The sequence below is a fragment of the Alnus glutinosa genome, chromosome 4 (assembly GCF_958979055.1).
Source record: "Alnus glutinosa chromosome 4, dhAlnGlut1.1, whole genome shotgun sequence".
Classification (NCBI taxonomy): domain Eukaryota; kingdom Viridiplantae; phylum Streptophyta; class Magnoliopsida; order Fagales; family Betulaceae; genus Alnus; species Alnus glutinosa.
In genome coordinates, this window is record NC_084889.1 from 7659286 (window position 1) to 7674098 (window position 14813).

The 14813-nt window shown below is 35.3% G+C and overlaps 1 protein-coding gene across 1 annotated transcript; it reads right to left on the minus strand.

The window, feature by feature from the left end:
* Positions 1–1676: 1676 nt before the first annotated feature.
* LOC133866087 (uncharacterized) lies at positions 1677–5449 on the minus strand. Its single transcript, XM_062302646.1, has 3 exons — positions 5387–5449; positions 2915–3310; positions 1677–2009 (listed from the first exon to the last, which is right to left on the minus strand). Exons 1-3 carry the CDS (start codon positions 5447–5449, stop codon positions 1677–1679), a joined length of 792 nt encoding a protein of 263 aa, XP_062158630.1.
* Between the last annotated feature and the right edge of the window lie 9364 nt (positions 5450–14813).

The following is a 14813-nucleotide window of genomic DNA, read 5'->3' on the forward strand; positions in this document are numbered from 1 at the left end:
AATTAAAAGTGTACAAACTAATTGTGGTGGCGAGTATCGCAACCTCAATACATATTTTCAATCCACTAGCATTATTCATCGTGTTTCCTGCCCCCACACACATCAACAACAAGGGTGCATTGAAAGGAAACATCAACATCTCATAGGCACAACTCTAGGCCTACTAGCTGACAGTTATCTCTCAAAAACCTTTTGGGATGAAGCTTGTCTCACTTCTTGTTACTTGATAAACCGGTTGCCCACTCCTTTGTTGAAAAATATCTCACCTTTTGAAAAGCTCTTCTCTTGGTCCCCATAATATAAATCCCTCAAAGTATTTGGATGTGCTTGCTTTCCTAATCTTCGACCTTACAATTCACATAAGTTTTCTCTCCGATCCAAACAATATGTCTTCTTAAGATATAGCTCCCACCATGAAGGATACAAATGTTATCCCCATGAATCCGGCCGTATGTATATTTCTCATGATGTTGTTTTTCATGATACTGTTTTTCCATTTTTTTCAAAACTCATCACAATCATTCCCAGATTCTTCATATTCTCCTCCTTACACCTCATTCTCTCACCCTTTAAATAGTGCAAATGTCTCGGGTTCCGCTCCTCCAAATCCTTTATATTTCCCTACTAATTCCAGCATCTCCAATTCTCCTACTAGCTCTTTTTCAATTTAGGTAGAGCTAGATATTTCTCCGTCCAAACTTTGGACCCGACACCTCTTAGACTACACCCTATGGGAACAAGATCTCATAATAATGTTCGACAAATTCGGCAACTCACAGATGGCACGGTTCAATATTTTATACCTCGGGAATTAATCTCAGAATCCGCTCTTTTAGAACCTACTTGTTTCTCTAATCATGTCAAGGTCAGTGTATGGTGCAATGCCATGCAAGTTGAGTTTAATGCCTTACTCAAATACTACATGTGGTCTCTTGTTCCTCCAATGGCAACCAAAAATGTTGTAGGCTGTAAAGGGGTTTTTAAACTCAAGAAAAAGGCTGATGGATCTGTCGAATGTCACAAGGTAAGGCTAGTTGCTAAGGGATTTCACCAACATGCGGGTCTAGACTATGGTGAGACTTTTAGTCCTGTGGTAAAACCGACTACAATAAGAACTGTTTTGTCAAATGATTATTCTACAAGCTGGTCAATCAAGCAAATTGACATTCAGAATGCTTTTCTGCATGGTATCTTGACTGAAGATAATGGCACAACCATCGAGCTTCATTCACCAAAATCATCCTCAGCACATTTGCAAATTGCATAAGGCAATTTGTGGTCTCAAACAGTCCCCTCGAGCCTGGTTTTCTAGACTTAGTGGACAGCTACTCAAGCTGGTTTTTACCAGTTCCAAAGCTAATTCTTCCTTGTTCATCTATCGTACATAGTGGCAGAGCCAAGATTTTGAGTGTGGGGAGTCAAAAAAAAAAAATTAATGAATTAAAAAAGCCAAAGTTGAGCAAAAATTAATTAGAAATGTTAACTAACGCTATAAATAAATAATTGATCAAATTTAAACTAATTTTTTAAACATATAAATGTAACTTACAATTTAATTGAGTTGTCCTCTACGAGTCTCCATTCATTGAAATCATTGCATGATTTTTTTCATTGTTGATAGTCTTGAATATATCATTCTCAATGTACGTGACCAAACAATCATTCATTCACTGATCTCACATTCTGTTACGTAAACGATTTTTAACAATATTCATTGATGAAAATGCTCTTTCAACAGTTCCTGTCGCAACTGGTAGAATCAATGACAATGTCACCAATGAATAAACCAATGGATAGGTGATATCTTTTTTCATCTCCACCATCTTTTCAGCAAGTTGTCTAATCCCTTTAAGTGTGGCAAATTCTTCACTAGAACGCATGTCAATGATATATGTTTCAAGTTGGTTGTCCAAGGTCATAAGTTGAATTGCTGAAAAATCATTCGGATAAAACTGAGCAAGACGAAGCATATTATCCTTATTAAAGGCAGCAAACAAGTCATCTGGACTCTAGCACGCAACACAAAGTAATAATTCAGAATTTGCCTTAGTAAAGCGACTGTTAAGTTCTTGGAGTTGCATGTCTATAATAGTATAATAAAGCTCCACACGATAATGATGCAAATTTGTCATGCTTTGAGCTTTTCTCCGTGATCGAGATTCGTACATATCATCCATATTGGGCACAACAATATTTTTTTTTGGCACAAAACACAGAAACTTCTTCAAATAAAGAGTTCCACCCTTCTTCTCTCATAGCTTGTAAACGCTGCTTTGAAACTTCAACCAAATTCATTGCATTTAGAATATTTTGATCTTTTTGTTGTAATGCATGAGATAACTCATTTGTAATCCCCAAAACACTTTTCATTAAATGTAAATTGAAAGCAAATTCAAAAGTCTGTAGCAACTGAATCAATATATTTGCTTCTACTCTCTGTTCAGAATATAAACTATCTTCCACAGTATCTTCAACCACCTTGATGATAGAAGAAAACATGATAATAAGATTAATAATTGCACCATAATGAGAACTCCAACGTGTATCTCCAGATCTCTTTAGATTCATTTCTTGATTCAAGCCACGACCAGTAGAAATTTCATTATTTTGTAGTGCTTCAACAACTTCAGCAATTCTTCTTTCATGAAGTGTGTCACGACACTTGCATGATGCTCCAACAACATTAAAAACACTATTAACCAAGCTAAAAAAAATTTGCAATTTGGATGTGATTTTTAGCAACAGCAACTAAAGTTAGTTAAAGTTGATGTGCAAAGCAATGAACATAACAGGCAAATGAGTTTTCATTCAAAATAAGTGTTTTAAGTCCATTCAACTCACCTCACATATTGCTAGCTCCATCGTATCCTTGTCCTCGCAATCTACTAATACTTAAATGATGCTTGATAAGTACTGACTCAATTGCCATCTTCAATACTGCAGTCGTGGTATTGCTAACATGTGTAATTCCTAAAAGACGTTTAATCACATGGCCCTTCTTATCTACATATCGCAAAACAATTGCCAACTGTTCTTTAACAGATAGATCACGAGCTTCATCAACTAGGATAGCAAATGATGAGTCTCCAAGATCTTTAAGAATAACATCTAGAGTTTCATTTGCTGCAGCATTTGCTATTTCTTTTTGAATGTCCGATGCAGTCATTTGATGATTTTCAAGAGCATTTTCCAACACTACCTTGTCAATTTCTTCATTATGTTTCGCTAGAAACTGCAACAATTCAAGAAAATTTCCCTGATTACTTGAGTTTTTAGATTCATCATGGCCACGGAATGTTAATCCTTGTTGCTGTAAAAAGCGAATACAATCAACTGATGCATTCAAACGAGTTCTATAGTCCCTTTTTTGTTGATCTGATTGCTTGTTATGATGCTTTGTTTTTTATTTAACAAAGCTTCACATCTTCGTCGAGCTTGATTATGTGCACTATTGTGAGCCCCCACATGACTCTGTAACTTTTCTCTCTTTTTCCAATTTTTAAACCCTTCAATAACAAATGAGTCTCCTCCTACTTGATTTCTAGTGTCCGGTCTGAAGAGATAACAAAACAAGCAATACGCAGCATCTTTTAAAATGTTGTATTCCAACCAGTTAGAATATTCTTCGAACTATGCTGGATTAAAATGACGCCATGTTTTTCCAAATTGTGTTTGTGAAAAATTATGCTCAAATGGTTGACAATGTTTTTTTTTGTAGATATGCTCTTCAAATTTTGTCTCTATCACTAGGATGGTAATCAGAATTTTTTTTCCTTAAGCCTGGATCGGTTGGCAGATTTGCTAAATCTACCTCAATACGAGCTCGTTTAGAATTTGATTATAGCTCAATTGAATCATTGATCTCCATAATCTCACACAACTACAATTATATATTTTATACAATTAATATATGATTCATGAAACCAAAACTATAAGTCTATATATATATTCCTAAACAATTAAATATAAAAACAATTATAAAAAAAAATGGCAATCTAAATATAAAAAAACAATAAATTCAAAAGAACAATTTAAATATAAAAAGCTTAAATCTTAATCAAAATAAAAGTTAAATACATATTTACATACCTAATAGGTGGGTTGAACTTTGAAGTTTGAAGGTTTATTTAAATGGATGAACCTTAACAGTTGAGTAACTTAGAAGCCCGATCCTTATCCTCCTTCTCCAGTTCTCCTCTTTTTGATATCAGACTATTAGTGATTTCAAACTTGCTTGAAATTTGTTATTGTGTTAAGTTTAACCAAACATCCGCCTGAAAGCCTCAAATTTTCAAAATTTTTGAATGAGATTTGACACTCACACAGCAGGTTACGCAACACTCAATTGTCTCAATCTGTCAAGCAAGTCGCACTGTTAGACTGAGACATGCACGTCGTCCCGATTCCCATAGGGCCACAACCGCCACACTAATTGATGAATATTTTTTTTCCAAGCAAAAAGAATTCAATTCATTTGTTTTTTCTACATTAATTTATTTGTTTTTTTACACATAATTTATTTACATTAAATTTATTTGCTTTTCATTAAATTTTTGCACGATTGCATTTGTTTTTTAACTTTTCTTTTTTTTTTGCCTTTTGCATTAAATGTTGGATGACTTTCACAGTTTCACTTGACTTGTTTATTTGCCTTTACATTAAATGTGAAGACATAACACTCTTCAGTCTTCACACGGTCACACCAGGCGGCAGGCTGCAGGCACCAAGCCACCAACTACTCACTCAGTCTACTTGATAGGCTGCTGCCACTGCCAGCTTGCATGAATCATGATTGCATAATTTGCATCCACAGACTCTACTAGAACGGTGCGTTTTGAACTTTTGGATAAAGAAAAAAAAAAAAAAAAGTGTCATCTTCTACCTTCATTAGCTTCTGAACAACCAAACTACCAACTTTTACAGCCTTCTTACAGAGTGAGTAAACTGTAAACAGGAATGAGAAAGGTGGGAAAAAAAAAAAAAAACTCACAACAAAAGGTAGGCCATGAGCAAGCTTGCCACCCTTGCTGTGGCCTGTGAGGGGGCATTCCAGATTTCCAAGGGTATAGAAAAAAAATTATACCACCTGCAAAAAAAATTTATAAGAAGTGAAGGGGGCATTTGCCCCCCCTCGACCCCCCCTCCCTCCACCCCTGATCGTACAGCAGTAGTAACTATGTATTTACTCATCTATGTTGATGATATCATCTTCGTTACTTTAATTCCTAGTGCCATTGATGAATTATTACAGCTTCTATGCATTGATTTTGTGGTTAAAGACTTGGGAAATCTACACTACTTCCTTGGAGTTGAAGTCTTGCCCGTGAAGGCTGGTCTATTGCTCTCTCAACAGCGATATATTAGAGACTTACTACACAAAACCAACATTGTAGGATGTAAAACCAATCACATCTCCCATGTCTTCACCCTCGGTTTTGTCAGCATTCATGGGTGATCCTATGGAAGACTCATCTTTATACCGCAACACGGTTGGCTCCCTCCAATACTTGTCACTCACTCGTCCAAACTTGGCATTTGTTGTCAATCGTGTTTGCCAATTCATGCATCAACCAACCAAACTCCATTGGCAGGCTGTCAAAAGGATCCTTCGATATCTCAAGCATACCATCACTCATGGGCTGCTTCTGCAAAAGACTACTTCAACATCTCTTCAAGCATTCTCAGTTGTAGATTGGGCAAGTTGCCCAAATGGCCGACGCTCTACAAGAGCTTATTGTATTTTCCTTGGCTCTAATTTAATTTCTTAGAGTTCTAGAAAACAGCCAACAGTCTCCCGATCCTCCACAGAGATGAATACAAATCTGTCGCAAACACTGTAGCAGAACTATTGTGGATCCAATCTCTTTTGCAGGATCTCAGATTGAAGCTTCCTTCTCAACTAAAAATTTGGTGTGACAACATTGGTGCCACCTATTTGTCCGTTAATCCCGTTTTCCATGCAGGTACCAAGCATGTGGAAATTGATTTCCACGTCGTTTGGGAACTAGTTGCTGCCAAGTCATTAGAAATCCTCTTTATTCCCAGTTCTGACTAGCTGGTGGATGTGCTGACCAAGCCTTTAGTCTCCAACAGATTTCATCTTCTTTGTTTCAAGCTCAATGTTTGTTTACCCCCGCTGAACTTGAGGGAGGGTATTAACGCACAACACAATCCTAGTGTATCTGAACTACTCAAGAGTCCTAGTGAAACTCTTGATAAAGCATCCGGTTGATAAGGATGAGTAGATAAGTTATTATGCAGAGTTCTAGTTGTATTCAGAATTTTATTTAGGTTTTATATTAGACTAGTGTTACCTATCTAAGGTATATCTAAACTACAAATAAGATTATCTTGTAATCAAGGTTATCTTGTAACCTCTATATGTACATCTATACACGCTCACTTAGATGAGCAAGAGAAAAACTGTTTTAACAGTAAAGTATCGTGAGTTCCTATAAGGGGAGACACAACCCCTGCTTCAATTGGAAAAAGAATTGTTCTGTCTTTGAGTTTCACTAGAAGTCCAAGATATATGATTGAGAATTGTCAAGACGCAATGACAATTTGTCGATGGGCAAGTTATCCTAATTTATTTATTACTTTCACATGTAATGCGAAATTGCTAGAAATTGAAATCTCCCTCTCAATGAATCCTGATCAGAGACTTGAGGATCGGCCAGATATACTTGGAAGATTTTTCAAGATGATCAACTATTACATGACCTTAAACATGGTTGACACTTTGGAATAGCAGTTGCTAGTATTCTAAACTACTTACCCTTTTTCTTTTTCTTTTTTTCTTTTTCTTCTTTTTTTTTTTTTTTTTTTTTTTTTTAATCTTTCACATATTAATTTTGATACACAATATAATTAAGTTTCTATTCTGTTTATAGCTGTCTACACAATTGAATACCAAAAGAGAGGATTGTCTCATGCTCATATATTGCTTTTCTTACATCCTGAGAACAAACATCTAACACCGGCAGAAATCAATAGGATAATTTTAGCAAAAATTCCAGATTTGCACAAAGATCCTCAAGCTTATGATGTTGTCAAACAATTTATGGTTCATGGTCCTTGCAGCTCTATAAATCCAAAATGTATGATCAGCAACAAATGCATCAAGCATTTCCCAAAAAGATTTTGTTATGAAACTACAATTAATGAAGATGGCATTCCAGTATATAAAGGGAGGAATAATGGAAGATTCATTGAAAAAATTGGTGTCAAAGTAGACATTCGATTTATAGTTCCTCACAATACTAACCTATTGGTGAAATATAATTCACACATAAATGCAGAGTGGTGCAATCGTTCAAGGCCTATCAAGTATTTATTCAAATATATAAATAAAGGACTTGATCGTGCAACGTTAATGCTTGAAGAGAATCTACATGTGGAGGGTTCTTCTGAAATACAACATATGAAAGATATTGATGAAATAAAGGCATATTTAGATTGCAGATGTGTGTCAGCGATAGAGGCATGCTAGAAGATCTTCCAATTTGAAACTAATTATAAGAACCTCTAGTTGAGAGACTTAATTTCCATCTTGAAAATGAGCAACCTGTCATGTTTGATGATTCTTATCATTTACACAATGTTTTGAATCAACCGAATATTAGAAAGACTAAATTTACATAATGGAAGAAAGCGAATGTTTTGTATGAAGAAGCAAGAGAATTGACTTATTTTGATTTCCCTTCCAAATGGGCTTGGCATAATAAGGAGAAGGAATGAAAATTGAGGAAGAAAAGAATATGTGAAGGGAGGATATTATACGTTCATTCTGGAAGTGGCGAACGATTTTATTTGTGATTGTTACTAAATTTTGTCAAAGGTCCTCGATCTTTTGAGGAAATTAGAACTACAAATAATGTATTGTACCCAACATTCAAGTCAGCATGTTACGCTCTTAGTTTGCATGATGATGACAAAGAATGACATGAGTGTTTAAATCAAGCATCACATTGGGATTCAGGGAAGCAACTCCGTGAACTTTTTGTCACAATGTTGATTTTTTGTTAGGTTTTTGATCCTAATAAATTGTGGATGTTGCATTGAAATTTTTTATATGAAGACATATTGCATCGAGAACGAAGAATTCTACAATATGAGGACCTACATCTAACAGAATCACAATTACAAAACTATTTACTTTGTGACATTGAAAGATTATTGAACAAAAATGGATGGGCACTGAGAGAATTTGAGACAATGCCATATCCAGACACATTACTACTCAGAGAAGATAACAATAGACTAATGCAAGAAGAATCGGATTATAATAGGATTTCTTTGGCAAATGAGCATATAAAACTTATTAGTGGTCGAAATTGTGAACAAATAAATATATATGATGCAATAATTAGATATGTTACAGAAAATAAAGGTGGTTTTTTCTTCGTTTATGGACATGGTGGCATTGGAAAGACTTATCTATGAAGAATCTTGATATGTCGACTGCAATCTGAAGGAAAGATAGTCATTGCAGTTGCATCGTCTGGAATTGCAACACTTTTGTTACCTAGTGGAAGAACTGCTCATTCAAGATTTCAGATACCGATTAATGTAACAAATTGCTCAACTTGCGGGATGAAGCAATGTTCACATCTTGCAGAACTGATGGCAATAACAAGTCTTATAATTTGGGATGAAGCCCCTATGGCTCATCGAAATTGCTTTGAAGCTTTAGATCGTTCACTAAGAGATGTTTTATGTTTCAGCGATCCGCAAAGTCGAGAAAAATCCTTTGGAGGAAAGACAGTTGTCCTTGGTGGTGATTTTTGACTAATAGTACCAGTTGTAGCTAAGGAAGAAGAGAATAAATAGTTGAGGCATCAATTAGCAGATCTTCATTATGAAAGAATTGTACAATTTTTACTTTGACAAATAATATGAGGCTTCAGCAAAATCAAGGTGATAGTGCTACAAAAGAATTTGCACAATGGATTTTGAAAATAGGTGATGGCCAATTAAATGATAGTGAAGGTGAATTGTTCATTGATATACCATTTGATTTAACAATTCAACACGAGACTCATCATGTTAATGACATTGTGAATGAAATCTACCCTGAGTTGCAAACTAAATACACTGATGCTAAGTATTTAGAAGATAGATCGATTTTAACTCTAACAAATGATGATGTATAAGAGATAAATGACTACATGATTGATCTTATTAACGTTGATGAAGAAACTTATCTTAGTGCAGATTCAATATGTAAAGCTGCAAGCAACAATCAGGACCAAGAAATTATGTGACTAATATAATTTTTAAATTCATTAAAGTTCCCAGGTATTCATAACCCCAAACTCAGACTAAAAGTTGGAATCCCTATAATGTTACTTCGCAATTTAAATCAAAGTGATGGACTTTACAATGGTACAAGACTTTTAGTCACTCAATTGTCAAAATGGATCGTAGAAGGAAAAATCATCTTAGGAACTCATGTTGGAGATAAAGTATTCATTCCACAAATTGTACTATCTCCTTTCTGTCTAAATTGCCTTTTGTTCTAAAAAGAAGGCAATTTTCAATATCTGTTTGCTTCGCTATGACAATAAATAAAAGTTAGTGACAGTCAGTGCAACATAAGTCATTGCAACGTGTAGGCCTTTTTCTATCTAAACCTGTCTTCAGCCATAACCAATTGTATGTTGTTATTTTCAGAGTTACAAGTAAAAATAACCTTAGAGTGCTCATTGCAGATACACATGATGGTGATAAATTCCAAACCAAAAATACATTATATAATGAAATCTTCAACAACTTACCTAGAGGTAACATTTAGCATATACATGTTTTTAAAGAATATATTATAATACTTACAAATGAAATTAAATCTTACTAATTTCTATTGTTTTTTCAGGTGTTATTGAATCATAATAAGATGAATTAAAGATCTCTGGATCAAATTTCACCCGACTACATGGAGCGTAAAAGTTAGAATTATAAGGTTGTGGGATGCAATTAATATAGCACAAGGCAATGAGTTGATCAGTCTAGATATGATCATGACCAATGAAAATGTATGTTCACATTAATTTTAGAGTTACTTTATTTAGCATATTGTTCTATAATTGCCATATAACTTGATTAGATGACCATGTAAATCATCGATTGGAGATGCAGTTCTAAATTTTGGCATTTCCCTTTTTACAGGGAACGCTAATACATTCAAGTATTAGGAAAAAATTCGCTCAACGCTTCAGGCCTCTTTTCAATGAAGGATGTGTTTATGAGATAAAGAATTGTATAGTGGAAGAATATAGAGCACAATACCGTCCAGTGTATCACCAATTTAAAATTATTTTTATGTTAACGAGCCCAGTCTTTAAAATCCATGAAAGAAACCATTATATACCTCAATATGGATTTAAACTTGTTGACTACGAGACAATAACGAGCCGTTGTAATGACAATACTTATTTGACAGGTATATCAATCCTTACTTTACATTCATTACCAAATTTAGTTAAAAATTTCGGCGTAACTAATACAAAACAAAAAATCAATACTATATTCATTGATATCTCTTTCATGGATATGCAGATGTGATTGGTAGATTAGAATCGGTTGTAGTAATTCAGGAGGTAAAGTACGCCCAACCAAAATACGCACAATCCAGCTTTTATTGGAATAGTAAGAAAATACTTGAATTCCAAGTTAAAGAGAATGAGCTATTGAACCCATAAAACATAACTTTATATCACATAAAAATAAAATAATGTGAAAGTGGAGAAAATTATTTATAACTTAGTTATGTACCATGTCAGAAACAAAGCTTTGCAAATAACTTTGCGGGGGATCTACAGCACATCAAATAGATGAGGATTTTAACCATAATACTCCAATACCAGTCATTGCAATTGTAACTTCGACTATTGTGAAACTTACAGAGGTAACTATTTATCTTAGTATGTTTAATAAAAATAAAGTATTTCTACTAATAATGTTAATAAATTTTTATTTGAAGTTTTTGTAGGTGAGTACAACTTATCATCAACAAGTGCAACAAGGATGTACATCAACCTTGATATTTTGGAAGTTGATAAAGTTCTTGACAAGTGAGAACGTTCCATTATATTATTCTTTATTTTTTGGAATAATTACCTTTTCCCCCCATGAACTACCAAAAAATGCGCGATGCCTCAATGAACTACCAACTCGACCAAAATAGAGCATTCAACTACCAAAGACAACCATTTTCCCCCATTCTGTCAATTAGAGAAGTTAAAAGAAACAGTCAACGGGTCATGTGCCATTTTACATGGGGGCATATTGGAAGATGGTGGTAGTTCATGGGGAGAAAAGAGGAAGATGGTGGTAGTTCATGGAGGAAAAGAGGAAGAAAATGAGGGTAAAATGGCGTGTGACGGTCACGTGACCCGTTGACTGTTTGTTTTAACCCCTTTGACTGACGGAAGGGGGGAAAAGGGTTGTCTTTGGTAGTTGAATGCTCTATTTTGGTCGAGTTGATAGTTTGTGGGGGCATCGCGCATTTTTTGGTAGTTCATGGGTGGAAAAGGTAATTACCCCTTATTTTTTTATATAAAAAAAAACTCACATTTATTTATGAATAGGTTGAACAACATCACGATAATAGAAGTCAAGCAGTTGAAGATTGAACAGCAACCAATAATACCATATAGAAAACTTGCCTTGCATAACAGGAAGACAATTGTAGAGATCAAACAAATGGAAGGAAACTCAAAAGTGAAGGTATTAATAACTTATAACTATTTAATGCATTTATAAAATATCATGAATATCATATCAATTGTTTAATTTTTTATAAAAAAAAAAAATATTACAAGAAATATTCTATACATGTTTATGCAAAGTTGAAAGAATAGACAACAAGTATGGCTGGTATTATATTGGTGTATGTCACAGACTCATCCATTAGCTATTTTTTAAAAGGAAAGGAACAAGCAAACTGAAAGAAGAAGCAAATGAAATTGGAAGAAGAAACTCTAGAAGCCTTAAGAAGTCTCAAGCACGTTCTAAGGATAAGGAGTAAGCTGCTTCATCCTAGCACATGTGGTAGCTTTGGAATGAAGATGGGTTAAGCGTGGATTACAGCTGGAAGTCGATAATAAGATTGTTAAACGTGCAAAAATGTGTTTTAGTTAGTTTCATTCCTTGTTGCCGTTTAGTACTTGTAGCTTGCGTTTTAATTACTTGCATTGCAAGTCTTAGAGTAGAAACCAATGTAAACAGCTGAAGCTGGTGTTTTGCAGTAGATTTTGTGATTTTAATGTTCTTTTGAACTTGGAGGTTAGGCATCCTCTAAAGTGCCCTATCAATACTAATTCATTTCTTCATCAATTCATTCATCTTCATTCTCTAAATTCCCATTATATTCTTATAATCTCTCTAAAATTCCTAAACATTTTACAAACTGTTACAAGTGGTATCAGAGCCCACGATCTTGATTTTGAGCTTATGAAAACTAGGTCTACAACAATGTTGGTTGAGGCGCAACAATGGAAAGATCTAAGGGACAGAATGACCCTCCTACAGGCTGAAATGGTGAGTAGAACTGAATTGCAAGCAGCTATGCAATCGGCTATGAAGCAAAGTCAGATAGAAATGTTGAAGCAAGTTCAAGAATTGTTGAATGCCAATAACAGACCCAACAATGGACAGCATGAACAAGTGCATAACAATAGTAACAATGGTCATAGTTGTTGTAGGGGAGGCCATTCCTATAAAGAAGGAAATAGTAAGGGAGATGGGTTTCATATCAAATCAACTCGCTTGAAATTTCCAGAATTTGATGGTGAGGATCCAGAGACTTGGTGCTGCCAAGCTGCTCAATTCTTTGATTTTTATGGAACCCCGAATGCACAAAGGCTCTCCATTTGCTCATTTCATATGGAAGGTAAGGCTCACGTGTGGTTTCGAGGATTACAAGCTATTAAATGTGTTTCTATGTGGGAAGAATTTGTTAGGGCTGTTCAAGTTAGATTTTCGAAAGAGTAGAAGCAACAACTGTAACGACCCACCCCCAATGACACAAAATTGTCCACTTTTGGTTCCCCAAACCAGACTTCCCAGGAGGTCACCCATCCTGGGATTGCTCTAGCAGAAGTACGCTTAACTGCGGAGTTCTGATAGGTTCATGGCCATCACAGCTTTAAAACGCGTTGTGTCATAAATTGTGCATTTATACATATAAGCACATCCTCATTCCCAGGCGATGTGGGATATCACAACAACAAGATACTGAGAATACAGAGATCAAGGTTGAAAAAAATTCACAACCCACTCAATATTTCTTTAAGGCCTCAGTGGAACCCCTTCAAATGTCCTTACCCTAAAGGATGATGAAATGGAGTTGCAGGAAGATACAACTCTTCAATATTTCTTGAAGGCCTTGATGGAACCCCTCCAAATATTCTTAACCCTAAAGGATGATGAATTGAAGCTGCAGGAAGATACTACCACCATATCCTTGAATAATTTACAAAGATAATGATTGCCTTTATCAAGATGTAGAGAACGTGTTTGATGAATGTTGGATAAGAAATTAAAGCAAAGGAGGGTTATCAATTGGGAATATGATTGGTGGGTCTTTAGGACAAAGTGGAAGCTGAAGACATTACATAAGACAGTGATTGAATCTTTGAGTTCATTTGTGTTTCAGTACTCAAAGGAGGATGATGCGCATGTTGTTTTCATAAAGCATAGATGGCTTTGGAAAGATCTAAAGGGTTGGGGGAGAGGCGTGATGTTGAAGGTAAAAGTTGGGTGTAAGGGTTTCAAAAATGGTGCAATTCAAAACTGGAACGGTGCAGCTCAAGTAGACACATGTTCACGTGATGGACTAGAATAAGATAAATTCAAAGGTGCTTTTTTTTTTTTTTTTTTTTTTTTTTTTTGTTTTTTTGTTTTGGGAAGGGAAGAAGTTTACAAAAATGAATGGGTTAGCTAAAGCAAGCAAGCTTGCTTGACAGAGGTGGAGGATTTTAGGTCCACGTGGCAGCAAAGGAGTGGAGCTTAGCTCAATGTGGTGGATAGATGGATTACTCTAAGTCTTCTAGAAGTATCTAGCTCACGCATGTGTGCCACAAATGCATGGGCTTTTCTTCTGCAACAAATGAGTTGGTAGCTTGGGAAAAAACTACAGGGCAAGTGGCAGTTTCTGGGTAAGAGTGAAAGTCCCATACCTTGTGGTGTGGGTGACGTGTGTGTAGAACTATGTAGGCGTGAGTTTTGCTATTTGCAAAAATGTTTACTCACACCTTGTGGGCAAGGTGTTTTAAAATAGGGGAGTAATGTCACGAAATCATCTATCAGCTATTCTATACAAGGAAGGGAACAAGCAAACTGAAAGAAGAAGCAAAGGAAACTGAAAGAAGAAACTCTAGAAGCCTTCATAAGTCTCAAGCACGTTCTAAGGAAAAGGAGTAAGCTACGTCATCCTAGCACACGTGGCAGCTTTGGAGTGAATATGGGTTAAGCATGGATTACAGCTGGAAGTCAATAATAAGATCGTTAAACGTGTGGAAATGTTGTTTAGTTAGTTTCATTCCTTGTTGTCTTTTAATACTTGTAGCTTGCGTTTTAATTGCTTGCATTGCAAGTCTTAGAGTGGAAACCAATATAAACGGTCGAAGCTGGTGTTTTGCAGCAGGCTTTGAGATTGTAAGTTCTTTGGAACCTGGAGGTTTGGCATCCTCGAAATTGCCCTATCAACACTACTTCATTTCTTCTTCAATTCATTCATCTTCATTCTCTAAATTTTCATTATATTCCTATAATCTCTTTGAAATTCCTAAACAGTTTACAACTGTTACAAT